We start from the raw sequence: 26,977 nt of genomic DNA, 5'->3' as shown, positions 1-26,977 counted from the left end.
CCACCCTGGAGCAGGGCAGTCGCAGGCCGTGTGTCCTGCCAGAGGCAGCGGACACAGAGGCCATGAGGGAGCGTGGAGAAGCCAGAGCTGTGCATCTCTGAACTTCCGGCCTCTGAGTCCCGGCCACCGCCCAGCCTGCCTCCTTCAACAGATAGCAAGGTGACAGTCACCCCAGGACTCAGTAGTGACCAAAATGCCCCCAGGCCAAAGGGTGTCACCACTCAGCACAGCCAGCTCTGAAGTCTTTATTCTCATCTGCCAAGCAGTTCTTGGCCAGCCACACACATGTACATGCACACGCACGCACACGCACTGCTATGGTCTCAGTGTGCCCCCAAAATTCACAGGTCAACACCCTAACACCTGATGAGACAGCCCTGGGAGTGGGGCCTTCGGGAGGTGCTCAGGTCAGGAGGGCGGAGCCCCAGGATGGGACCCTTAGAAAGGAGGCCTCAGGGTGCTCCCCCTGTCCACTATGTGAGAACAGAGGACATGGCCCTGTGACCCCTAAGGGTCTCACCCGACCATGCTGCACCTGCCTCCAGACCTGACAGCATATGTTTTGCTGTGCACCAGCCATCTGGTTTGGGGTACTCCCTTCTGGTAGCCCAAAGACATGTGCACGTGCACCACAGTCAACTTTCTACCTCATTGGAACCCCTCACTGAGACAAAGGCCCCTGCAGTTACTCCCTTTTCAATATGACTGACCAGCTAGGGTGCTGGGCCCCCTGCAGGGGTAGGGAGGCCTCAAGGTCTCATCCTCCCCAGACCCTGGGCCGCTGGGACTCAGCTCAAGGTGCATCACGTGTCCTTGGCCTCAGGTGAGGTGAGGATCTCAGGGAGAGGAGGGCGGGGCTTCCATCGCTCTCCCATGCTGTCCATCTGCCTTCCCGCACTGCCCTTGCCACAGCCCGCCTGGTCCTCCACCCCATGGAGGCCGCCGTCAGAATCCACGTCGTGGACAGAAGTTTTATTCAGCGCTGTCCCTGCAGCCCCTGCACAGGCCCGTCCGTGCGCTCCTGGTGGAAACCTCCCCTGGGTATGAATGGAACTCTATAAATGGGGTGCCTGGGACAGACCCACTAGCCAGCAAGTCCTCTGGGCGGAGTTCCAACTCGGAGAAGACAGGACGGGCCTTCCTGGGCTCTCCATGGCCAGGCTCCCTGTTCAGCAGCAGCGGCCCAGGTCCTGGCCCTGGCTGGCCAAACCGGGCTCTGCTCCGTCACATCTGCTCCCGGCGCCTAGAGCGTGGGCCCCGAGCGTGGGCCATCGCCGGAGTCCTCGGTGGCCACTGCGGACTTGGTCTTGCCCTTCTGGAGTGTGTAGGCAGAGGGCCCCAAACGCAGGATCTTCCCGCTGCCCAGGCACTCATCCCCTTTGTAGAACACCGCGAACTGCAAAGGAGAGAGGCCATGTCACCTGCAGTGGGACTCGCCATCAGGGGTACATGCACAGCAGCCAGGAGCGGGGCGGAGGGGGGAGGGACACGGGGAGGGGAAAAGGGACAATGCTCTCAGCCTCGGGAGAGGCAGGGCAAGGCGAGCAGCTCCCACGGTCACTGGTGGTGTGACCTGAGCACCCACAGCCCCCCCTGTGACTCAGGTGCTCTGATGGGGAGAAGTGAGGTGGCACCCTTCGAGCACGAAGCCCACCGGCCACAAGCCCCTCATCAGGACGGGCCCCGCTGGGGGCAGCTGAGCAAGTGCCAAAGCCCGTCTCCACTCTAGGGCTGGCCTGGGCCACAAGTGGCCTCCCAGCCCGGTGTCCCCTCCCCCCTACCCCCTCCGGAGCTCAGCTGGGCTGGGCGCCCACTCACCTGTCCCAGGGCGAGGGCCCGCACAGCCTTCACAGCCGTCACCCACACGGTGCCGTCTTGGTTGAGGGTCAGGACACATGGCACTGGGTGGAGAGAGGGACCCTTGCAGGGGCACGGCCTAGCCGCGTGTGGTCGGCCGCAGGGTCTCAGGCCCCAGGGTGGAAGGAACACCAGGCGAGTGTGTGTGGGTGCGTGGGGGGGGCGGAGAGCTGCCAGCCTGGGCCCCAGAAAGCACACACACTACCGGGACCCTCAGCCCAGCACTGCCCTCCGGGGACCCTCCCCGCAGCCCAGACAGAGGAAACTGAGCTGCGCCTCCACGCCGCCCAAGCCTGCCCGCAACGTGGGCAGCGGGAAAGGGGCGTTTGAATATGGCGTGCAATCTTTACAACGGGGGGGCTCTGCTGCCCGGGGGCTAACGCAAAGGCCATCGTCAAGCTGGCCTCCCAGCGACCCCACCCGCTGTCACCTAGCGCCATCTGGTGGCGGAACCGGAACTGGCACTCCATCATCTTGTCGCGGACCAGGGTTAAGGGCGGCTCCTCCGCGATCCAGTGTACGCGGTTGGTCCGCAGCAGGTCCCTGTACAAGGCTGGGTGGTCGGTGCGCGGTGCCTGCGGAGCAGAACGCGAAGGGCGGGCGCCCCGGAGCCCTTACCAGAGGGGTCCTGCCCCAAGACCACCTCACTGTCCCTAACCACAATCCTGACAGCAAACACGCATGAAAACTGAAGTGTCTGACGTGGAAATTCACGCTTCTCTCAGGAGCTCCTGATGTCCGTTTTGCAGAAGAGGAGACTAAGGCCCAGGAGGGAAAGTCACGTATCATGGTCACACTTAGCGAGCCCCAGAGTGCGTGCAAGCTGACCTCATGACCGCACTCAGCACTCCTTCAAGTTCAAGTTTCACTCTGCCGCCACAGCCTGCCTGGGGCCAGCCACACCCCTGGCTCACTTCTCAGAAAGGCCACTGCAGGAATCCCACCAAAGCCCAAGTGGCTGGAGAAAGAAGCGACGGTGCAGGCTCCCCGCGGCCGGCTGAGGTGGTCTGCGTCTGAGGACCCTGTCCCCGACCCCCAAGCGCCCCTGGCCTCCTAGGATCTAGCAAGCCTCCCCCCTGAGGCAGGACCAAGAGTGCTAGGTCCTGGGGCTTCGGGCTCTAAGTAGGCAGGGAGACCCCTACAGGGACAAGTGTCAGTAGATGACACTTCTGTTTTTCCTGAAAGTAAACAGACCACTGAATTTTACACTAAATCACTTTAATTCATGTTTGGCTGGAATACCTGTCCACAGCTCTTCTTGGAAGGAGGTACCCCAGAACCAGCAGGCAAGGGCTGCTAGCTGCTCTGCCTGTGTCTAAGAGAAGGCTCCCCATCTTTGTGACCGAGCACTAGATGGCACCCAGCTTGTTCAGAGCAGGGTGTCTCAGCCTTGATGACCCTGGGATTTGGGGCTGGATCACTGTGCTACGGGCGGGGGCACCCTGGCCTCCACCCACTACATCCCGTAGCACCTATTCCCTCCACCCTCCCGTGTTGTGACAACCCAAAATGTCCCCAGACATTGCCAAAGGCCCGGGGGGACACGGGGGAGTCAAGCTCGCCCCTCTGTGAAGCCCTGTTCTAGAGCTCAAGGATGGACCCGGGGTCACCATGGAGCAGGGCCCCACTGTGGCAGACTGCCTGGTGTGGTCCTGGCTCTGCCACTTACATCGTTCAACAGTCCCTTGCTGGGACGTTGTGTGTGCACGCCCAGTCCCAGGCCCTGAGCTACCTCTTCTCCGGCACACCTCCTGACCTGTGAGTCTTATCCTCTTTGGTAAAACCCTTGGAACAGTATCTACTTTTAGGGACTAATGTGGTGATTCATGGAGTGACCGGCATACAGTAAGAGCCTAATAAGTACCTTAAATGAAATCCTCCTGGCACCTCAGGCCAATCCCCAGCGGTAGGGGCCAGGACACTCAGCAGCCACTGCTGCTCTGTGGGACTGCGCCAGCCCAGCCTGGTGGCACGCCCATGGTGGCCTCTGCCAGGCAGACCTCCGTCCCTGTCTGAAAGGCCAGCCCGACTCACCACAAACACGTCGCCCTTGGTTCCGTCCTTGTCCACCACGTACCAGGGCTCGCGTAGGCCGCCGATGTTGGCTCTCTGGCCCAAAGTGTACAGGAACCAACCTACGGGAGCAGTTTCTCAGTGAGGTGGGGTGAGGCTCAAACACCACGCCCTGCGTGCTGGGGGGGGAGGGCGGGAGGGCTCTGTGGACCACCGAGGGACAGCCCGGAGAGGCCGCGGTTCTCCCAACCACCAGCGTCAGCCCTGGCAGAGCACCCGAGCTTGTCCCATCCGTGTCCCTGCCTGGGTTGGGCTGTCCCTTGCACCCCAGGACCTCCTGACCTACAAGGAGCAGGACGACTCCTTAGAATGGGGCCGAGTGCCCATTTGAAGGCACAAGTGCCATCTTGCTGAGCCTCCGATACAGCTGTGGGTTTCACAGGTGTGCCCCCAACCCATGCACCCCGATTTCTGTGCCCAATCCCTCCTACCTCTGTGCACCCCACCCCCACAACAAACATCACAAGGCCAGATGGCCAGGCCCGCCCCCATCCCTGCCCCAGATTGACACATGTGGCAGAGACAACTGAGGGAGTCATGGCACCCGACTTCATGAAAGCCGACAACTGAACTGCAGGCCTCCGTGGCCATGCGTCCTCCGAGGGCCTCCTGCTGGAGAAGTGTTGGGGGGCACCCTGCAGTTCTGTCCCCAGCAGAGCTGTCACCTCCTCCCATCTCGGAAATGCTCAGGAGCCTGTGACATGTAAGCCCCAGTCCCCCTACAGACGGGGAAGTTGTGTGTCTAACACGAGGTGGGCGATCTCCAAAGAATGACCCACTTGTGAGCGTGTCCACGTCCAAGCGGCAGCCCTCATCCTTCCAGCAGCTCGCACCCACGCCAGGTCCACACTCACGTGGTCATCAGGCCCCAAGGGCACAGCCCCACCACTCACCGACCCAACTTCCGCCCTCCTAACCCGGGCTGCGGTGTCCTGCCCAAGTCGCCTGTCCTGGTCTTCCCCACGCCATTCAGTGCAGGCCCACGTGGCCCCCACCCCCATGCCTGCCCGTGAGTGCGCAACACGCCTCGCATACGTGCAGACACCTGATGCATCTCTCCACACTGTCCTAAGGCAGGAAGCTCATGCTCCGAAGTCAACCTAACTGCTTTCATCAGGGTGGAAATTTTCCGTAGTCTATTTTCTTGATATAGTGAAAAAATAATTCTGTAATTCTATTTACAGGGGCTTACGCATAACTCAGAGAGCCAAGTCTTTAATCGGATGGCATCCTTTTTTATTAGCTGCCATGCTTAGAAGGAGACCACATTGGGAAAACACAAACACCCCATCAAAGCTGCTACTGTGGCCCCGCGGCCCACACCTCCTCCCCACAGCCGGCACCGTGTCTACACTTCCCGGAGCTGAAACTCGCCCCGCGACTCAAGGAGTTCACAATGAAAAGCAGCCGGAGGTTGCACCTCACCTTGATGTGTTCCCAGAACTTTATTGTCTTCTATAGAAATAAATTTACCAGGCCGAGGCTGTAAATACTGGAAAACAAACACTTCATTACTGCGGGACCAGGTCCAGGGCAGAAACATGGCTCCATCCGTTCGCATCTAAGAATACTCACCTGAAGGATGAAATTTTCAAAATTTCTTTTACCGACGAAGCAGATGCCCATGCTCTGAAATGAAGGAAAGCCGACCGTGAGATGGGGATGGTGTCTGGCCTCAGACAGGCCTGCGTCTCCTCGGCTCAGGCCTCCATCGGCCTCCCCTCCTGCCCGGGGCCTCACCACACTTCCAGGCCCAGGGCTGGCTTTCCCCCTCCAGCACCCAGACGCCAGTCACAACCCACAGACAGCCCGGGAGCGGCTTACAGAATGCCAGCCTCTCGGGGTTTATTGATGGTCCCGAAGCTCAGCCCTTGCCAGCTCAGTGAGCAAAGCCATGCCACTTCCATACCCAGCAGGGTCTGGCCCCGTGTTGCAGACCGTCACACCAGCTGCCCCAGGAAAGAAAACTAAAGCTGCGTAAGCCCTTCACTGTGCATGAGTCTCAGGGAGAGAAAGGGACAGTTCCTGTTCCAGGAACAGGAAGGGAACGGCCAGGCCAGAAGCTGAAACATCCACAGAGCGTCTCCTTCCTCGAGTGACATGTCCTAGCGCCAGAAGACTGAGCCGGCACAAGCTCTCCCACCGCCATGATCACCGGATGGCCTCATCACTTATCCCTTGGTTTCTGTCTCTGGAATGTGGGTCCTAAGAGGGTGGCTCCCTCGGCTCCTACCAGAGCCACTCGGAAACGGAACAGGTAAAGAGACGAGCAGAGTGGATGGGTAGAGGAATGGGTGGAGCGGACAATGACTTGCTGACAGAAGGCACAGCCATGCCCATTCCCGGGAAGACAGACAGAAGTGGCGGCTACAGCTAAAGCTGCCCCACCCCTGAATGGCCGGAGCGGACCGAGCACACCAGGGGTCAGCAGAGCTCGCTGGGATCGTCCCATCGCTCCCCGCCCTCGAGCACCAGCCCCCACCACACTGGCTTTACCTTTTTTTTTTTTTTTTTTTGACAGATCCTACCTCAGCTTTATTTGCACAAATAGCTCAGGACACCAGCCCCACGCAGACAGCAGCCCAAAGGTCACACCAGTCCTTCCATCCTCACATTGGCAGACAGAGGCCTCTACTCTGGAGCCTTCGTGGGAGGTTGGGAACTTTTGGGAGCCGGAGGCTGGGCACCTTTGGGAGCACACTGGCTTTACCTTAAGTCCATCAATGTACCAGGCTCTTTCTCGCCTCAGGGCCTTTGCACATGCTCTGCCCTTTTTCTGGACTATTTGTCCCCGTCACAGAGCCCTTTCTTGGCGTCTCTATCCCTCATTCTAAATTGTAGCCCATGGTGTTTCCTCTCTCCCAGGCCTTTTCTAAGTTTACAGTGGTACGTTCCTGTCTGTCTCCCCCTTTGATCGTAAGCTCCATGAAGGCAGGGCTTAATCGATCTGTGGGCTCCCCACTGCATCCTTGGAGGCCAGCAGGCACGAAGGCACTCGAGGAGGGTGCTGGATGAGTGATGACACCGGAGCCTCGGCGCCTGGGCCTTCCCGCCCTACTCTCAGGACAGCTGGGCCAACAGCGCCCAAGGAGCTACCCAGGCCGCAGGGAAAGCTGCCCATCCCAGGGGGCCGGGCAGGGGCAGGAGGGAGAAGACACTTCCGAGCTGCTTTCTGAATGTCAGCAGAGCCTCCTGCTGTGCACGCAGCGGCTTCTCAGCAGTGGGCGATCACAGGCCATGGCTTCTGCCAGACACAGCACAACCCCCTCAGTCCTACCTCCTTCTTCTGAAGCACATGATGAAGTCTGTTCTCAGCAGCTATTTTCTTTACAAAGTCTTTCGTTAGCCCCCCCAGAGGGAAGAGGGTTCTCCTCAGGGCATCCTGGGGAACCTGGCTGAGAAAGAAGGTCTGGTCTTTAAAGCTGTCAGCTGCTTGGAGAAGCTTTACCGCTGCCAAGAGTAAAGAACAAGAGATGTTGCGGAATGAAAACACCACGCTGTCTCTTAATAACGTCCTCCTGCTTACTTAGATCGGCCCCCCTGTTCGGGGAGAAACGAAGCTCAGTTCTCAGCAGCAGACTACCGAAAAAAGAACCCCTCTCACTCCCAATTCATCTACTATTTAAAACAATACAGGGAAGGTAGACTTTACATGATAAGGAAATCTATTCCAGTTTGTCCTTTAGATGATACTATTTTCAAAGCTGAAACATCCCGTGAAAAAAACAAGTTTAAAATATATGCAGCTCCTGTGCGAAAAGTGGACGAGACAACGACTTACAGAAAACCCCGCCGATGTGCTGTCCGCTGAGCTCTTTCCTAACAATCACAGATGTGCTGACACCTGGCTGTTCTCAAGGACCCTCGACCTCCAGGTTCCACTACTGGGGAAGGGCTATCCGCCTGCAGCAGCTCTCTCTAAGTACATTTTCTTTGTTGGTAAAAACAGTGTTTGTTTAGAGGACAAGCTGACGTTTGTCAGCTGCCCACTGTGATTTCTCTAATAGTCTCTATTTTACCGTGAGGAACCGGTTCCAGCGTGAAGGCAACAGCGCAGAGGTGTGGCTGGCTGAGCTGGGCACGTGACACTGATTCAGAAAGAAGGCCCGGCTCCCGCTCTGGGCCAGGGCTGCTCTGCCTGGCATGTGACAGTTTCTGTGACTGCAGTTGTTGAGTTCCCACTCTGAAGTTTACTAGCCAATGGAAATAACTTACTTAGTACCAGTATTATGGATTCTTTCGCCATTTTTCATCTCTGTGCTAAGTGAATCCTTGACAAGCCGCATTCAGAGCATGCCCACTGCAGTTGTGTAACACGCTCCCTGTGTAGTTAATGCTTCCCCACAATGGTCCCTGATTTGTTCTCACGTTAGCTGTGGGAAGAATTACCCCTCCTTTACAGACAAGGAAACTGAAGGTCAGACAATGAAAGTGACTGGCCCAAAATGGTGCTGGCAGAGAATGGGAGAGCTGCAAACTGAGCCCAATCACCTGAGTTTCTATTCCATCGCTTTTTATGTACAAAACAACAAAGCAGGCTGAAAAATGAAAAAACAGAGTTCACTCAACCAATCATTAGGCAGACGCATTTGCCAAATGTTACTTTTTGTTTCAAAATTAAATTCAATCAGTGTGTGTATCAAAGCCTCAGAATACTGAGCAATTTGCATTTGCTCGTAGGCCTGAGTTATTTTAAACAACTCAAAATCTATTATTCTTACAAAAGACAGGGCGATCCTAAGCCCTGGAAAGGAGGGAACATCTGCTGAGGGCCTGCTGTGCCAGGAGCTTTGTTCTTGCACCTTTGCTCCTTCAGGCCCCGTGGTCACGGCGGCCAGGCCAGTGATGCCACTTGCCACCCTGCACAGGAGAGATCTACCAGGAGCCCCAGCCTTGGGGCCAACTAGCCCAGCCAGGCTCTATGCTGTCCCCTGTGCACGCTCCCCAAGGGCCCAGACCCAGGCCAGGGGGCCCTATTCCAGGTCTCCAGGGCAACTGAACTAGATTAAAATAAAAAGCTTTAGGGCCGGCCAAGTGGCGCGATGGTTAAGAGCTGGCTTGGGATGCCAGAGGGCCACGGTTCGGATCCCACATATGAGGGCCAGTGACACTGCCCTCTACAGCTAAGATGCTGAACAACAGCTCAACCTGGAGCTGGGCTGCCATGAGTCGCCGGCAACGGCGTAGGCTGCAGCCCCTGCGGCAGTGGGTTGCCATGGGCTACTGTATGTAGCCAGCAGCCAGCGTGAGCGGCCGTCCAGAAGCCAGCGACTGATCTGCCTCGCCTGGGAAGAGCGCAATGATGGTGCCAACTTGGGTCAGTGAAGCAACGTCCTCCACAACTAGACTGAAGAACAAAAGGACAGCAACTTGTCTGTTCACTTCCCCCAATTCCCCAATAAAAATCTTTTAAGAAAAAAAATAAAAAATAAAAAACTTTAGTGTTCAAAAAAGACACACTATGGAGAGGTTAACTGTTAGCTCAGTTGGTTAGAGCGTGGTGCTGATAACACCAAGGTTGCCGGTTTGATCTCCGCATGGGCCACTGTGAGCTGTGCTCTCCTTAAGAGAGTCAACTGTGCTATTGTAGCATGAAAGCAATGTGTAATCAATGACCATGGTTGTTCTCCCCCTCCCCAGCAAAAAAAGACTCTGCAAACAGACACTGTGGTATTATTAAAATAACCACATAAAACCTACTCAACAGAAGGCGTGTGGCTGAGAGCAGAGCAGCCTCAGCACGCCGGGGGCCCGTCAGAAGGTTCAGGCAGCTCTGTGGGGAGGCACGTTTTCTAGGTGAGCAGGCACGTCTACTCACTATGGAAACAAACCCTTCGTCTACGCAGGGCCCTGAAATTCACGTTTACTGGTGAATTCAAGGCCGTGTCTTCCTGATAGGGAAGGAAGGAAAGCAGGGCAGCCAGGTGGCTGCCGTCACACTCAGGACTCCAGTGATCAAGTGCACTTGTGCACAAAGGCTGCAGCCTTCCCACCGGGCTGGGTGACAGGGAGGTCAGCACTCAGGTGGAGCCTGGTACAGCAGAGAGGACACGAGTTATGGGGCTGGGCAGACCTGGGCTGAGGTCCAGCTATCCCACGGAAGGTCCAAGCTTCAGTGTCCTCACCTGTGAAATGGGAGGGGGCTAGTCGCCTCCTGACCCGCTAAGAGGAGGGCAAGGAAACCGGTGCACAAAAGGCCCTGGACTGGAGAGGGGCAGGTGACCGAGGCAGGCGGCCAGGAGCAGCAGTGCTAATCCTTTCAGGATCCTACAACACAGAGTCCATGCAGAAACACGGCTCTGAGCCCATTTCATCACCGAACAGTGATGTGAATTCCTCTTTTCTACACACAAATGTGCATCAGGACAAGCCAGCGACTTCCTAGCTCCCTGTTTGGCATATATGTTTTTTAAGGAAAGTGACACTTTGCTCCCTTTGATACTGGATGAACTAATTTGTAAATATAATCTTTCTAAACACAGCTGTAAGCCTGGCCACCAGGCCAGTGCTGTGAACATCAGGTCCCCGCACTGGTGTCACACTAAGTGTACCTTGAACTCAGGCCCTCAAAACCTTAATGGTAAGTAACGGCCTACAGCACTCCAATTACTGTCAAATATTTCCTCAGATATTATGGGAACCTGCAGGCCCCCGACAGGCAGTGTCTAGAACTGGGATCTAAATTACAGATTCGATTTCCCACCAGCCCCACCTGGCCCCCGACCGGGACTTCTTCTTTGGCCCAATCACAGGCCTTGGGGGACATGACCCTCCTGGTAACTGTGCTTTTTCAAAGAGGAAACCAAAAGAAACAAGCTAGCTCGGAACCCTCGGGGTCTGGCAGGCACGCTCCAGCAACGGCCCACTGCCATTCTCCAGAATATGCTCCTTTATTCAGAATAGGAAGCTCTGACCTGGGCACTTCTACTTACCATTTCTAACTTCAAAGCGGTTCCTGAAAAGCCCTTCTGGCCTCTTAATGTGCTTCTGCTGGAAGACTTCTTCATCTTCCTGCGAAGTTCTTGCATAGTGACCGGTGGCAACTGCGTCTGCTCCTGTGGGGTTTTTAAAAACACAAGGACCAGACTTGAGACTTGCGCTGGATGGCTCTGGCCAGCACTGGCCCAGGTGCTTAAAGAAGCACAGACGCCACTCACCCTGGGGGACCCGCCCTCTCTCAAGGGGCACCTAAGTGGCCCTGAACTCCCATTTGAAATGAGATAGCCTTGCTGCAAGGTTTTACTGCATCTTTAAGGGCCTTTCAAAAGTTACTATCTATCCATTCATCCATTCTAGCTTAAGGAAAGAGTCAGATATGCACACAAATATTTAAATACAAAAAGCTCATTTCAGTATTTCTTATACTAAGGAAAAATTAAAAACAACTGAACTGTTTAATACTAGGAGAATACGAAGTAAATGAAAATGCCATCGTGATAACAGCGCCACTTACAAATAAATGTTAATGACATGGGGAAAATGCTTAAGGCTTAGGGAAAAAAAGTATAGATACTACGTTCCCACTTTTTAAAATGTACAGAAAAAGATGAAGGCAAATATCCCAAAGTCTATTCCTTTGATCCTGGGAAATGAAACTATAGATGACATTTTCTCTCCTGGTTTTACTGGTCTGTAGTTTTATGTTTTCTTTAATAAATATGTATTATTTTTATCACAGTGAAGGACCATCCAGCATATTCAAGTTCTTCTTTGCAGATTATGAAAAAAGTAAAAGAGCCTCTCAAGGCACATATGTGTCCATAACCTCTCCCTCTTTGCAAATTTCAGATACTCAGTATTCCGAGACTTTTGCTGGAAGGTGCAGCAAAACTGACTCAGTACTTAACCAACCGAACTAGCTCAGTATAAAACGGAAGACACGGCAAGGATAACTGCTGCATACTGACTACCTGAAACAGGACACTGAAGAACACATTATCACATCTTGGTTGGTTTTCTAATAGAGGGGAAAAGAAGCCCTTTAAGTCTATTTCCTTGAAGAACAACGACAGGTACACAGGTGGCACCAGGGTCTTCTGTGAGGAGCCCTGAGATCACAAAAGTCCAGGTTCCGTGAGTTTTTAGTCTGTGCTGCAGGGTTCACGCAGTAAGCTTGGACCTGGAAATGTTCAGTGCAGAAAATCCTTCCAAAGCGGCCAAGAGATGGCCCCTCAGGGTTCCCAGAAAAGCCAAGGTGACAGGGAGCCCCGCGCTCTCCTGGGCAAGTATTCCCCTCCGGAAGGGCCCCTTGTGCCTCCAGGGAACGTCTCCCCTGCACACTACAGGTCTGCCCTCTGCTGTGACATGCTGGAGCCCTGGGGTAATCCTAACTCATGGGCTTGAGCACTGCGGTGATGACCCCAAGGAAATCACACAGTTCATCAGGTGGCGCATTTCCGGACACACTCACAATCAAACGCGATTCACTCCATGCATCTGTCATTCTTTCTCCTGAATAAATCAGAAGCAATGTAGCCCCTCAGACGTGGCCTCCCCAGGGCAGACCACAGCAGACCCCTCTCCCTTCCTCAGATGTTCTCTGACCCTGGGGCGAGCTCAGGCTGTACTGGATTTGACACCAGACGCCAGACTGCAGGCTCACAGGCAGCTTGGGGCAGCTGAGGCCCCAGATCTTCCCCCTGTCTTGTACTGGGAGAATTAATTACTGAGCCTAGGTGGCAAACTTTGCATTTATCTGTATTCAATTTCATGTTTTTGGTGTGTCCAGCATTCAAATTTGTTAAAATTTTGAGGGTGTAGCTCAAAGTAGCCCATGCAGGGACAAAACCAGCAACCTTGCTGTTCAGAGTACACGCTCTAACCAACTGAGTCACTCGGCCGCCCTTGTTAAGATTTTTTATTCTGTTTTAGTAGGCATTTTTTCACTACCTCACTCCATGAACAAACTTCTCGTCATTGCCATCTCAGCTGCAGGTCGCTGTACACCAGACCTACAAGCCTGCTTGTCCCCATCTCAGTCATTACCAAAGTGCTGGCAGGACAGCTGCCAACAGTCCTGTGACACCACTGGGTCCGTGGCACACAACTGTGTCTGGGCACGTGGCCAGACACGGCAGGTGAGTTGTGATGGGACAGAATGAACTGAAAGACCAGCACCCGGAACTTCAGAAGCTCTTTATGGTGACCCCAAAAGCAAGGGACGGAAAAAGACCCCGGAATACACAACAGCACAGCAACAGGTGCTAAGGAGCAGTGTAAGCAGGTAACTGAGTCAGGACGGGCCGGCATGAAGGCACGGGGTGTCCCCACAGGCAGGTGGGAAGGACAAAGCAGAGATTTAGGGACCGACAAAACCTGCGGGCCAGCTGTCGAGGGGCAGCGGGGCCTTGGCCACAGGATGGGCTTTCAGAGCAGGTCACTAAGACACGGATTCAAGTCAGAGAGACAGAATAGAGACCCAGAACCCAGAACCAGGTACAGACACGGGCCTGTCCTCGGGAGGAAGTGGGAACCCACTTGTGGGAGCAAGAGAAGAAGTCTCAGTAGGACTAGCAAAGGGTAAGTAACAATGAACGAAACACCACGTTTCCTGGCCCCGCGTCGGGGCTCCTGTACTTCCGCTAAATACAATATAACCACGTCTGGAACGGAGCTGCTCCAACAGGGCTGAACCGGCCGGCCCGGGGCCCCCGCTCTCGGCCCTCTGGCCACTGAGCCAGCACATCTCTCCTCAGGGCCCTGTGAGGCGGGCTCTCCCGAAATGCTCGGGGCCTGTCCCTGTGCGGCCATGATGAACAGGCATCTCTCCTCCCAGTGAACCTACCACGGGCACATCACCAGAAAGCTCTCTCTTATTCAGTGAAAAACAAAATACTATCGTTTTCACTGCTTCCTTTCTTTCTGAAAGATGAAATTGTTGACAAGGTTTTGGCTTCTGGCTATCTCTGAAAATCTTATGAATTTTTAAAAAACAAATGAAGATAATGCAAATTACTTACCAAGATTATCCATAGCATAATGAAAAAAACAACTGAATTTGATATGCTTGTTGCAGATGATGTCAGGGTTGGGAGTCCTTCCTTTTTCATATTCATTTAAAAAATCACTGGAATAAAAGGAAAAAAACCTTTTCATTTCTAAGTGTGAAACATTCCTCAAAAAAATAAATCAGATAAATTACTTGTTTAGAGTTTCTCCTTATCTTACCAAAACTAGTTTTCTGCAACATAGGAGCACTCTGGCCCACAGCCGTTTTCCGTTTTTTCATCAAGCATTTGTTTAAAGCTGGCTGCACTCGCCACCTGCATCTATGATAACTCGTAAGCCTGGATAAAAAATAAGGTATTATCTCTCACCTGCTGCTACAGCTCAGCGGCCACACTGCCTCGCAGAGGCTCCCAGCGTGTGCGGGGTGCGTGTGTGCTCACTAAAGCCTGCTTCCTCTGCAGGTTCCCCCCAGAGTGGGAACAAAGTAACCGGAGTTACAATTCCAGGCTCGAGCAGCCAGCCACTTTTCTCGTGTGACCACACGCACCCCTGCGGACTGGCCACGGCCTGCTGCTCACAGAGGGCGCGGCCACCTAACTGAACAGCCCTCTGCTCTACTGGACCGGCTGGACATGGGAGAAGGGTCCCTGAGCCAGAATCTCATGGTCCCAGAGTATTCACTTCAGGAGGCGATTGACACCCGTTTTAGGAGTTTAAAAGTGGGTGTATTTCTGGTATATGTGGTCATTTTTTTCATTTAACCTAAAGCTCCCCATTGATCAATAAGGGTTAAAAAAACAAAGCTGATCAAGAGCTGCCTTGTGAAGACAGATGAAGACTCTGCAGAGGGTCACAGGTCACGTGCACCATCAGCTTTAGCAGGCAGTGACACGTCCCTCTCGCTGTTCACTCCTCCCAGGAGTGCATAAAACTCATGCTGCTCCATATTTCAACAACACTTGCTATTATTATACTCTTCCCTTTTTTTTAATTGTTAGAAAGTTGTCAAGAGATCCATTAAACTGTGAACTACTTAGGAACGAATCCATATTTGACTCTCTGAACTTTTTCTATGTAACAAGCACTGAATGAAGAGGTTGACCATTTAAAGCCCTTTATGAAAAACTTATCCTGTTAACCATTTCCTCACCAGCATAACCGAACACGTGTCAGCTGCCATTAGCAAAACATTGTTCACTGGAGGCGGAGCTGTGCTGCACTCTGTGCGGCAGATGGAAAGGCCACCTGGACTCCGACCCCACAAGGCCAAGTGGCCTGGAACTAAAGGGCTCAGGAGCTTCTGAGCTGGAGGGTGCTCTGAGAGCAGTGAGCGCTCAGGGCAGAGGTCAGTGAGCACAATTATAACCGCACCCACAGGGAGCAGGGACAGGACAGGACAGGGGGCCGACTGGGCAGAGCCCGGGTGACCATGCAGAGGTGACCTAATACGCTAGTGGGCTCTCTCCCTTCACACGAGCTCGGTGCAGGGACAGTAAAAAGAAAGCACTAGGAACACTGGCTGGGAACCTGGGCTCTAAGCAGATGTCTGCTTCCCACCTCCTGCAGGACTCAGGACCAGCCACTGTATCTGCCTGATAGGATGTGGCCAAAAAAATCACATTTGCTCATGTACTTTCAAAATTTAGCAGTAAAGGGTGAAGTTTACACTTACCTGGATTTCTTGCTATCACCTCAAACTCTGCAGTGCTCAGAGGAATCCCCCCAAATCAGCTCTCCCCACCAATCCAGACGATCCTGAAGCCAGCACTGGCTCTGCCGCTTTCTCTTGCCCCTACACTCAGGCTCAAAGGCCCATCACAGTTTCCCAAAGTAAGACCGGAAGGACCCCGCCATCAGAACACCTGAAGTGCCTGTTAAAGCATAGGTTCCAGGGCCGCCCCAGACCTGGTCCAGGCGATCTTTTCGCCTCACATTGACTGCCAGGGCATGTGTCCTCGGGGGACCTGTCACAGGCAGCCTTCACCTCCCATCCGCACTCCGACGCCATCCGAATCTCCAGCAGCCTTTCCTTAGACGCTCCGCCTGCAGTCTTCTTCCCTAACTCACCCTACACTTGGCTGCCAGATTTGTCTTTTTAACCATGAAAACAACAAAAGCTACACTTATTGCCTATTAAAGATACGAAAATGATGCTTAGGAAAGTAGCGTAAGTTGCCCAGTGACACACAGTACTAGTGCAGAATCAGGATGGAGCTCAAGGACTTTCTGTCCCTAACCCTAAGCCACCACCGGGCACATCGCTGCTGCCTCAGACCCTTCACCGGCCACCCGGCTCACAGCCTTGTCAGGGTCACCTGTCTCCAGCCCTCAGCATCCTCCCTCTGCAGCAACAAGGATCCAGCCTCATTTTTCAATAGTCATGAAAGACACGCTGGGCATTTCTCGTCTTCACCACGGCGCTCGCTGTCCCCTTTGGAAAGTCTTCCCTGTTCCTCTGTGATCTTCACAGGCAGGTCAGACCTCCCCTCTGTTATGAAGCCTTTCTGCCCACCCCACATGTCACATCTCTCCCTGCTCTGAGCCTGCAGCCTTTTTACAGGCTCTGTACCTCCTACACGCCACTCACCGCCATCGCTGCTCTTGAGAATAATGCCCTCCCTGCAGCTAGGCTGCAAATTCCTACAGAATGGGACCATGGTTTATAGCTTTTTGTTCCCAAAGGTAGCCCAGTGCCTAGTACAGAGAAGGCACTTATAACTGTTAGGATTATATTTGATTCTTAAAGTTTTTGGGTTTTTTTGTTTTCAAAAGGCACAGGGGAGCGGCTTACTTCACTCTTTTCCTCAGAACCCCCCCATCACTGACCAGCATGGGCATGGACACCCACCTCGTGGCACCTTCCTGGGGGGCCTCAGACTTAGCTTCCCTACACGAAGTTAGCAGCAGAAACAGCTCAAGGCTCAAGAAGCAACAAAGAGACTTCTGGAAGGTGCCAAAATAGCAGGGATAAGAGCCAGGGGCCTCTGGGATCCAGGCCTTGCTTCGCACAGTTCCCGGAGGGCGGCTGAGGCCGTCCGCACATGGTCTTTGGCACCACTGAGGGCAGTCTGGCCGACTCCCGCGACCCTTCCCTTGGAAAGACCCACAGCGCATCAGGAAGCTTTCTGCATCTGTGAACTGCACTCACCTGAACACATCGTTCCAATACTCCTTCACGTAGGACACCTGATGGAAAGGGATGTCTAAGATTTGGCAAACTCTGTAAGCATCCTCGCAGTCTCTGTCAGCAGTGCAGACTCCATGTTCGTCCAGGGAGTCCCAGTTCTTCATAAACACCCCTGTCACCTGATAACCTGGGGGAGGGAGGGAGGACAAAGGAAAGCAGATAAAAAGTCAACCTGGGGCGAAAGGGCAGCAGTTTCTGAGCTCCTAGCAGTTCCCTGGCATCCACTTCTTTGCCACATGGCCTCGGGAGCTGATTCACACCTTAGTGCAGCCACCTGTCCCCGGGCGACTGAGCTGCTCCCTCCCCTACACCCCGACAGCATTCTGTAAAGGCTTCCATCATTACAACACATTGTCGGACTGAAATTGCTCGCCTGTCTCCAGGATATGAGCAAGGTGGCACTTTTTTCATCTTCATGACCCCCCCACCCCTCCACCCTGTGTCAGCACAATGCCTAACAGATACAGAGGCTTACTTGGCAAATGTGTGAAGAGCAGAAATTCAACAAAATTTCTCAAAAGAAATAAAAAGCACCATTCAGCTATAAGAAATATGAACTCATTTCAAAAGTTATTTCCGGGCCAGCTGAGTGGCGCGGTGGTTAAGAGCTGGCTTGGGACGCCAGAGGGCCCCGGTTCGGATCCCACATATGAGGGCCAGTGTCACTGCCCTCTACAGCTAAGATGCTGAACAACAGCTCAACCTGGAGCTGGGCTGCCGTGAGTCGCAGGCGACAGTGTAGGCTGCAGCCCCCGTGGCAGTGGGTTGCCATGGGCTACCATTGTGTAGCTAGCAGCCAGTGTGAGCGGCCGTCCAGAAGCCGGCGACTGATCTGCCTCGCCCGGGAAGAGCGCAATGATGGTGCCAACTTGGGCCAGTGAAGCGACGTCCTCCACAACTAGACTGAAGAACAAAAGGATAGCAACTTGTCTGTTCCCCTCCCCCAATTCCCCAATAAAAATCTTAAAAAAAAAAAAAAGTTATTTCCAAATTACCACCTAAGGTTGAGTCTAGGTACTCAGATATAACCATTTAAAATGTGTTTAGTTTAGTATAAGGGCTGTACTACCTACATATTTATGACCTAGTTTTTCCCGTTTCTGTTGTGAAAACTACCCAACCAAATGCTGATGAGACCAACTTTAGCCTTACTCAACCTTAGTGAAGTGCGCAGGCAGGCGCCTACCCTGAATGCAAATCTGTTTATTTGGGGCAGGCTCAGTGTAAAGATGGGGCACTTGACCGTGAAAGAGGTTTAATATAGTACAAGCAACAGGTTTAATGACAAAGCTTTGCCAGAACTAAAAAGCCACTGGCAAGACCACTCCCATCCCAGCAGGTCAGCAGGCCCTCCCTGCTCTGCTCCCCGAAGCCCCTGGCTCTGCTTCTTACAGCACATGCCACCTGGGGCTCGTCATTCTAGGCCTGTCTCCCTACAGCTCACTGAGGCAAGGGCACGGCTGTGTCGCATACAACCCTGTGTCCCCAGCACCTGCGCTGCCCAGCACAACACAGGAACTTCGACAGTGCTTGTCGAGTGAATAAACAACCACACAGAGCTCTAAAAATCTACCCTTCTGTAGCCTCATCTGCCTGATCACCTTCTTATGGGGATGTGACCCACTTACACGGGCACAGACTCAGGATGGGACCTTAATGCCTGGCCGAGCCTTAACTTTCCAGGGGCACGTGGCAGGATATGCACCTCCAAGAAGACTGGGAAAGCCCTCCATGCCAAGGGGAGAGAGGGGACCCCGGCTTCTCCTTGCCGCATCCACCAGCTTCCCCCAAGGAGGGCTGGAATGTGCAGCTGTAGCCCGGCTCCTGGCGGGGAGGGAGAGCTTCTCCTCCTGAGGAGCGAACTGTCTGGTCTCCCCGCATCTCCCAAAACGTGTCGCACGCCGTGTCAGGAGCATTCAAGGGCTCTGCACTGTCTATCCAACATAATCTATCATATTTTGCCATGTATGTGTACTTTTTTGCCCAAATTTGTGAGAGAAAAATAAGAATGTGTATTATACATGGGTAGTACTAATTCCGTATCGATATAAATACTTTTAATTCTTTAATTTATGCTTGAGTTAAAAGTGTAACTCTAGAAAACAATAACGATATCCGTATGCAAAATGCTACCCTGGAATAACATAATGTTTTGTTGAACTTACGACTAACTTGTAAGGATGAAGAGTTCTTGGCCTTCTATGATGACTGCTGTAAATTTGTTACCGGTAAAATTTCTTGTACCTTGTATCTGTTCTTGTGTTTTGTAATTATTCGTTACATAAAATTTCTTGTACCGTACTATCTTTTTTTAAAAAATGCTAAAATTCCTTTATAATATAAAAAACGAGTGCCTACATGTAAACAAATAAAAATTGGAATTAAAAAAGGAAAAGATTTTTTTGCCTTGAACGTTTGGGCCAAAAACGCGGGTGCACATTACACACGGCAAAATACGGTAAAGCCCCTACTCGCGCCCCTTCCGTAGCGGCCTCAACCTGCTCCCCGGACCCCGCCGGCCAGACGCGCACGCCTCCCGGAAGAGCCTGCCTCCCGCCTCCAGTGCTTTGCTTCGTGAAATCCTGCCGTTCCTCAGCTCAGACGCCGCCGCCTCTGAGGCTTTCTCTTTCTCACAACCGTAATGCTTGGTTCGCCATGATGCTATTTAGCACTTTTATTCTCTCTCATGATAGCTACTTACTAATACGTACTCATCACCGCTAATGTGTTCTGAGTGCCTAGTACGTGCAGGACACCGGGGCAAACCCTTTATCTGTGCTGTCTTTTAATCCTTGCAGGACCCCTGGGGCAGGTGTCACCTCCCTTTACAGGGGGCGGGAGCGGGGGGGGGGTGTAATCCGCTTGCCCACGGGCAGAAGCCTTGCATTCACGCTTTATTCCACGGAAGCCGCTAAGCGGATGAGGCCTCGGGAGGGCGGGCCGTTAACCTCAGCTCCGAGCCCAGGAGACGTCAGGTGTCTGGAAGAAACAACAGCGCTTTGCGGGAAAGGCTGTCGCCCCTGCGCGGAGCACACCGGCGGTTCGGCATCGCACACGCCGCCTGACGGCTGACTCGGGACGGGAAAGCACGAGGACCTCTACGCAGCGCTGCGGCGCGCGCGGCGCTCAGCTGCCCTCACGAGCGCGCGTGGCCTCCCGGGTTAAGGGAGGACTCCGCCGACACGCCGGGCGCAGGGCCTCGGAGCCAGGAAGCCCCGGAGAGGCGGAGGTTCACGATCCACTGCGTCGGGAGCCACGGTGGGTGGCGGCCTAGCTGCTCCCAACCCTCAGGCAGAGTGAGGAGCGCGGCGCCATGCGAGCGGCCACCGGTCCCACCGCGCCCGCGCGCACGCTGCAGCCCAGAGAGGGGCGACGCCCAAGGCCACGCGGGGCAGGGGCGGGACTCTCCAGACGGGGCCGCCTCACCTCTCCGCCTCAGCAGCAGCGCGGCCACGGCGCTGTCCACGCCGCCGGACAGGGCGCACACGACGTGCCGCGCCGCCAGCATCCGCACGCCACCAGTTTCTCCAACCGGCGTCGCCGCTTCCGTGCCGCGCCGGAAGTCCCGCCCCCGCCGCTGCGCTCCGCGGATGTGGCCCGGCTGGAAGCGTGTGCTCGGCGCGCAGCGTTCCGCCAGCCCAACGCCGCTCTGGACTTCCGTGTCCGCCCAAGCCCGTGCCCGCTGTGCTTTCGTCCCTGGGCGCGCACCGCTGCCTAACACTTAGTACTGACTTGTATTAGTGTGTGTGTTTGAGCTACGCGGGGACGGACGTGCGTCGTTCCCAGCTGCGTTCCCAGCACCCACAGGAGTATGTGGTCGTCCCCCGAGAGAGTGATACTGAGCTGGGTTCTTCCGGGAGGCTGCGTAGGTCTGGACCTTGGGTTGGGGTGTTGGGGCCACACGCGGGGTGGAGCAATCGGAGCCTCTGGAAGTTTCAAGCAGGGAAGCGAAATGTCCACATTTACATTTCTAGAAAGATTTTCGTGGCCGCCCCGTGGAGAGGGAGCTGGGACCTGGCTAGGAGGCTATGGCAGCCAGCCATCTGGGAGAGGGATGGTGGCACCAGAAACAAAGATACGGATGTGGAGGCAAAAATCTATCGTCCTTGCTGGTGGCAAGAGCGGATGTCGGGGGTGAGAAAGAGGGTGGAGGACTTGACTTCTGTCTTGTGGGAGGCGCACCGTGAAGGAAGCGGCCTGCCAGGTCAGTTGCAATGTTGGAGGTGCCGTGGATGCATGCGCGGGGAGCCTGGCTGATGACAGCTGGGGGAGTCGGATGGTAGAAACAGCACAACCTGAAAACGCTTGCGGGGCCTAAAGGAAGAGCGCGAGAAGCAGGCGGGTGCCAATGAAAGCAAAGCAGAAGGCCCTGACAGGAGACGCGGACAGAGCAGAGGTGGCTGGAGGCCCAGTGACGAGCGGCTGGGGGAGCGAGGCGGCGGCGGTGGTGGTCAGCGTGGGGCGCCAGGGCGGGGCTGACACCGCTCAGACCAAGAACGCCGCTGGGCTCGGAGCACTGTGAGGTCTGGTTTGACACCAGCGGCTACAGCCTTCGGGTGCAAAAGACAGGTGTTCTTTAAGTCCGCGATTTCCTTTTTTGACTTCCACCCACAGTGTCACATGTTACAGGGTGGCCCAGCGTACACACCTACCCACACACAGAAGTATAAAAAAGTACACGTCTTAAAACAGTTCCTACACTTGCAATGTGCCATGTAATGTTAGTTTTCATTTTGTTCTTTTTCATTTTTAAAAACTGCTGGCACAGTCCACTAACTTGATTTCAGGTAGGATTTGAATCACGGATTTGAAAAATGCAAGGAGGAAATGCAACCCCCAAAGCAGATGGTTTTGAAATCAGGCCTACACCAAAGCTTGGCATTAAAATCACGTTAATTCCTTACCAGTCTATAAAGGTCACCAGCGAACATAAGGGTTTCAATGTGGGTGATTACTAAGGTGAGCCGTTTTCTTGAGAATATGGGTAGTTTTAGGGGTCTAGAGTAAAATGAGGAAGGCCCCAAGTCCCCATTTCTAACGAGAGGCTGGGACTGCTGCCTGGAGTCATGGCCTCTGGTGCCAAGAGCAGGCTTGGGGTAGGAGGCTCCCGGTAGGAGGACAGGTGGCAGGGCCCCTGCGGGGAACGAAAGAATGATCGCTTTTTCAGAATAAGGTATCAGGGAAAGATCCAACAAGGGAGCAATTTCATCTTGCATTTCCCAGAAGAGATGAGTAAACCCAGTACCTGGACACCTGGCCTTCAGCAGATTGAGAGGTGAACCGTCAGTTGAGCCTGTGCTGTGGCCGTGCTGACATCACTGGATTGTGTGGGTCCAGTCTAGAGGATGTGGACGAAGAAAGGGGTTCCGTGCAAAGTAATCTCACAGGGTGACCTGATCATAAATTCCTAGCTGGGCAGGTCATGGGGGTGGTCCCGCCCCATGCATCTAACTTTTTTAGTAAAAGGCTTATCTTTGCCTTAAGCAAGCCCTGTCCATTGTTGCTGTGCATCTGGGTTAAAGCCTCTTCAAAATGCCTCTTTTCAGATCCTTCCTTCTAAAGGGTGACCGACCACCCTCAAGAGAGCACAGTCTCCTTAACTCTCCTGTAACCCGATGCCTGCCTTGCTTCCTCTCACGTCATCTTCCTTAGCCCCCTCCTCAATTCCAAGTGCATGAGAGAAGCTGCAAACTGCCATTCTTGGAAGAATTTTTCTCAGTCTGTTGAGCTCTTCTAGGTGTGTCCTCTGCTTGACTCAAATAAGCTCATAAAAATTCTCTACAGGTTTGGACATTTCTTAGTGGGCGAGGAGCCACCCCCTTCCTGGTATGTCAGTTGGTTAGGGCAGAAGTACTGTTTTCCTGCCCAAGAAAAGGGTTTTAGGTTTAGGTGTGTAGCAACCCACCTGCAAAGTGGCGGAAACATGATACATTGGCGACATATTTTCTGCAACTTTTCAGTTAAATATGTGCTACTTGAGCTGCTTTGCTGCTCCGAGTCTTTAACCACCGTGTATAACCCAGGTCCCCGGATGGACCAGCCCTGGCAAAGACAGTGACATCCCAGTGCCACCTGCCAACAGCAATGTAAGAGATATGGATTTCAGAGATGAAAACCTGAAGACATTTGTGCCAGGAAATCAATGAAACATGGTAAAAATCACGTGATGTTGGTTAAGCCCAGGAGGTGGCCCTCTAGTGGCAGCTACGGGAACTCACACTATTGTACAGAGCAGGTGGCTGCGCCTCGGAGCTCCAGCAGCGCGCGAGTCCAGCTGCCTGTGTGATTTCTCACTGTGAGTGGTGGGCTAGGACCCAGGAGCCAGGAGAGGTAAGGAGCGAATGCTAGACAGAGAGACCAGGCCCGGAGGAGAGGGGACGCCGCATGTGCGGCGGGAGGTGCTGCTTTATCCAAGGCGTGCTCTTGGGGGCTTCTCCCATGTTTGGAGAGAATTAAGATCCAGTTACTTCTGTACTGCCTGCGGACATGTGCAGGTGGGACAGTGCACCTGGGCCCCCGTGAGACCCTAGCTGCTCCCAAGGCAGCCTGGGGAGGGGCACCAGAGAACAGCCAGGGGGCAGCAGGCCAAAGGGCCCGCTCCACCCACGCCAGAGCCCCGGATGGTCCCTCTTCCACCAGACAGGGAGCCCCCAAAGGCAGGGGTGCATGAACTTTGCACCCCACTGTGTCCTGGTAGAAATGCAGCCTGTCCATAGCAGTCTCCATAAATATTTGTTGAACAAATTAATTCAGCTCCAGATTTTGGGTTTCCTCCTATAAAATGAGGGGCCAGACCAGACAGACACCTGAGGACACTTGTGGTTCTAATACTGGACTCTAGAATTCTCTATTGCCCCCGGGAATAGATGAAACAGGGACTGCTGTGGTTCTGGCAGTCTCTGCTCGCCAAGCAAGCGTGCCGTGTTTGGAGTCTGCTGGTTTATTCAGGACAACTCCGGTTAGGAACTCACCCTTCCGAGCGTCCCTTTTTAAACTGGAAGCTTTCTCTCCAGGCACAGCAATGCCATCCGTGATACTCGCTTGTTTTCCTACTCCTGACAGCATGGGAGTCACCATTCCCGTGGTGATTTACTCACATTAACCAGAGCAAGTCCAAAGCTCGGGCCACCCAGCGCTCGCTCTGCTCTCAGCCCTCGGGGACCCAGGCCCCTTCTCTCCTACAGGGAACGCCGACCACAGCCCATTTAGCAGCTTTTCTCCTCCCTGCTGTGAGGCCACTGAACTAGGACTGAGACATTTCCTCATACAACAAGGAGCTATCTGTACAGATTTGTGGCTTTCAGGCCAGTTAGGTTTTACAAATACTCAGAATGCCACCCAGCAGGGAACATACTGACCAGCAGTCCTCAGCCCTCCACCAGGCACGTGCCCGTTTCCAGCACAGGCCAGGGGCCCACCCGTGGCCCCCACCATTCTGCACCCCACCTCCCTAGAGCAGCCTCCTCTCGGGAGGCCTGACGTCCTTCACAGCTGGACCACCTGGGCACCCACGGAAAGTCCAGATTCCTCGGCCGCCCCGGACTTGGGGCCTGTGTTTAAACCAATTTGTATTCACACTAATTTTTTCCCCATTACATTCTCACGGCTTAGTTTTCCAATAACTGGAAGTTTGTACCTTTTGACCACCTTCACCCATTTCACCCACCTCTGTTGATTTTTTTTTTTTTAAAGAGATTCCACATAAAAGGGAGATTGTATGGTGTTTCTCTTTCTCAGTCAGGCTTGTTTCACTTAGCACAATGCTCTCTAGGTCCAACCATCAATATTTACACTAAATTCTGAAGTTTGGATAATATAAATCTTGCATACTGATTAGTGATAAAAATAGTTCTGTATATTTGAAAATCAAGATAATCTTAAAAATCAAGATATGCTTTAATATATTTTTCACTTAGTTCAAAATAAATCTAGAACACTTAACTTTTCATACAAACTTGGTTTTTAAAACAGTCACTTGCTTTTTTACACACACACACAAATCAAAACAAATTCTTCAGTTGGAGGACTTCCGACTCGTACTCCAGGGTCGTGTGGGGCTGTGACGACAGCGTTGCCGGACAGTAGTCACCGCAGGTGGGCACACACACACCCCCAATCCCACAGCCCCCACTCCAGGCACAGCAATTTCACTTAGGTTTAAAACATTTTTCCCCATAAATATTCTCCTAAAGGTTGCTTGTAAGGGTTGAAACCACTTTAGGACTGACTGTTGTTGTAACAAAGTAAGTTGGGAAGATTTCATTCCACTCAGAACCTGAGAAGTGGTGAATCCATGTTTTCTTTGTCGGCCTCCGGACTCAGCTGGATCAGAGGAGAACACAAGTCTATCAGCTGCAAGAGAAGGGACAGGAGGTGAACAGAGCGTCCCTGTTGACCCTTCCCAGCCCGCCAACACCGCAGGACGGCCGCCCAGGGTGGCTGGGGGCCACGGCCAGTCAGTAAACCTGGCTCGGCACACTGGCATCTCCTCGGCCACCCTAGGCAGCTGGGAGAAAACGCTGCCCTGAAGCACTCTGGGTTCCTCAAACAGCTATGCTCCCTCACCACCTCAGGCACCGGGGGCCCCGCAGTGGAAGGGACATGACCCCTGCCCTAGGGTTCCCGGGCAGGGACTTGAACTTGGGGCTCTCGCCACCACAGATGAGGTGTGCCCCGAGACATGTCGCACTTAGAAGCCTCAGTGGCCACTCTCCAGGGTCACCAAAGCCGCATGTGCCCTCCTGCCGTGCCTCACCTGTCCCACCTCGTGGGGCAGCTTAGATGCAGTGTTCCTGTCTGTGTCTGGTGTGTTTACCAGGAGGTCGATCAGAGGCCTGCTTTCAGATGCCCAGGCCACGTTTGCTTCTGGAGTGCCGCACAGGTCAATGAGGGGCAGGTCGGCGAGGGGCGCGCCTCCAGCTTTCGGAGTGATGGTAAGCTGGTCCAGTGTGATATCCACAAGAACAGCCTAGACAAGAGCACAGGACTTACAGGCGATTCTACAGTAGCATCTTTTTGTCAGCCATCCTGGGAAAACAGGCTTTGCTTACGTCCCAGGTGGCTAACAGAAAGCCAACGAAGGAGGCCCGGATGCGCCCCTGGTGGGGTGTGCATGTACCCACCGAGCTCTCTCCTCTCCGGCGGCCCTTCACCCCCGTCCACCTCCCTCCTGCCAGCAGCCAACACGGGAGCTCCCACCAACCCCTCACCGCTGCCCCGCTTCGCCTGCCCATCCTCGGAACCCTGGCCCTCTCTGGTCCAACACCGGGGAGACGAGTGGCTCTTTTCTAGAGAGTGGAGGGCCTGACTTCCTCTCTGGCACAGCTGGCATGAGGCCCCGGGTCACAGGATGAAATCCTGCAGAGGCGACTTGGCCACAGTCCTGCGTTCCCACCGGGCTTCCAGGCAGGCTCCGTCCGTCCCGGCTGACACAAGCAGACTCCAGCTGGTTCTTTTACCTCACTGGGGGACGTCGCTTCAGGTGGCTGGGCTTCGTCCAGTGCTACTTCCATGGTGATACTTTTTGGAAAAGTAAAATCATTCTCTTCTGGAGAAAAATTGAGTGCCTGCGGCACAGCAGGCGGAGGAGAAAAACCCCCGTCTGACGACAAGTCCAAACACCTAGGTGCAGCCTTGCTGTGGCTCCCCGTCACGGGCACAGTTCTGCAGGGACAAAAAGGAAAACCATACAAGGGAATGTCTTAAAATGCCCGTTGCAGGCCGGCCGAGTGGCGCGATGGTTAAGAACTGGCTTGGGATGCCAGAGGGCCCCGGTTCGGATCCCACATATGAGGGCCACTGACAGTGCCCTCCACAGCTAAGATGCTGAACAACAGCTCAACCTGGAGCTGGGCTGCCATGAGTCGCCGGCGATGGCGTGGGCTGCAGTCCCTGTGGCAGTGGATTGCCATG

General features: G+C 54.0%; 2 protein-coding genes across 5 annotated transcripts in view; both read right to left on the bottom strand.

Annotated features, from left to right (window-relative positions):
* Window positions 1-957: 957 nt before the first annotated feature.
* TRMU (tRNA mitochondrial 2-thiouridylase) lies at window positions 958-20,669 on the bottom strand. Of its 3 annotated transcripts, XM_019651698.1 has the most exons (11): window positions 20,492-20,669; window positions 17,027-17,192; window positions 13,890-13,996; window positions 10,863-10,985; window positions 7,208-7,380; window positions 5,506-5,559; window positions 5,356-5,422; window positions 3,892-3,992; window positions 2,288-2,432; window positions 1,819-1,901; window positions 958-1,396 (listed from the first exon to the last, which is right to left on the bottom strand). In XM_019651698.1, the coding sequence occupies exons 1-11, from the start codon at window positions 20,571-20,573 to the stop codon at window positions 1,244-1,246; spliced, it is 1,254 nt and encodes a 417-aa protein (XP_019507243.1). In that variant the 5' UTR covers window positions 20,574-20,669; the 3' UTR covers window positions 958-1,243. The 3 variants fall into 3 exon arrangements, with proteins under 3 accessions (XP_019507243.1, XP_019507241.1, XP_019507242.1); XM_019651696.1 differs by lacking the exon at window positions 958-1,396 and having other exon boundaries at window positions 1,823-2,432; window positions 20,492-20,640; XM_019651697.1 differs by lacking the exons at window positions 958-1,396; window positions 20,492-20,669 and adding an exon at window positions 19,777-19,897 and having other exon boundaries at window positions 1,823-2,432.
* A 4,333-nt stretch (window positions 20,670-25,002) lies between these two features.
* GTSE1 (G2 and S-phase expressed 1) overlaps window positions 25,003-26,977 on the bottom strand; it is a 24,853-nt gene continuing 22,878 nt past the window's right edge. Inside the window, exons 10-12 of one of the 2 annotated variants that reach the window (XM_019651693.1) lie at window positions 26,524-26,728; window positions 25,821-26,033; window positions 25,003-25,417 (exon numbers count right to left, since the gene is read on the bottom strand). In XM_019651693.1, coding sequence (XP_019507238.1) covers window positions 25,334-25,417; window positions 25,821-26,033; window positions 26,524-26,728 — 502 coding nt within the window. In that variant the 3' untranslated portion in view covers window positions 25,003-25,333. Of the gene's footprint in view, window positions 25,418-25,820; window positions 26,034-26,274; window positions 26,729-26,977 lie in introns of those variants that run through there. The other variant, XR_002125047.1, reaches the window with a different exon arrangement.

The sequence above is a fragment of the Hipposideros armiger genome, unplaced genomic scaffold, assembly GCF_001890085.2.
Source record: "Hipposideros armiger isolate ML-2016 unplaced genomic scaffold, ASM189008v1 scaffold_164, whole genome shotgun sequence".
Taxonomy (NCBI): Eukaryota; Metazoa; Chordata; class Mammalia; order Chiroptera; family Hipposideridae; genus Hipposideros; species Hipposideros armiger.
Note: the sequence above shows the minus strand (reverse complement) of the source record. Positions and strands in the feature narration are given on the sequence as shown.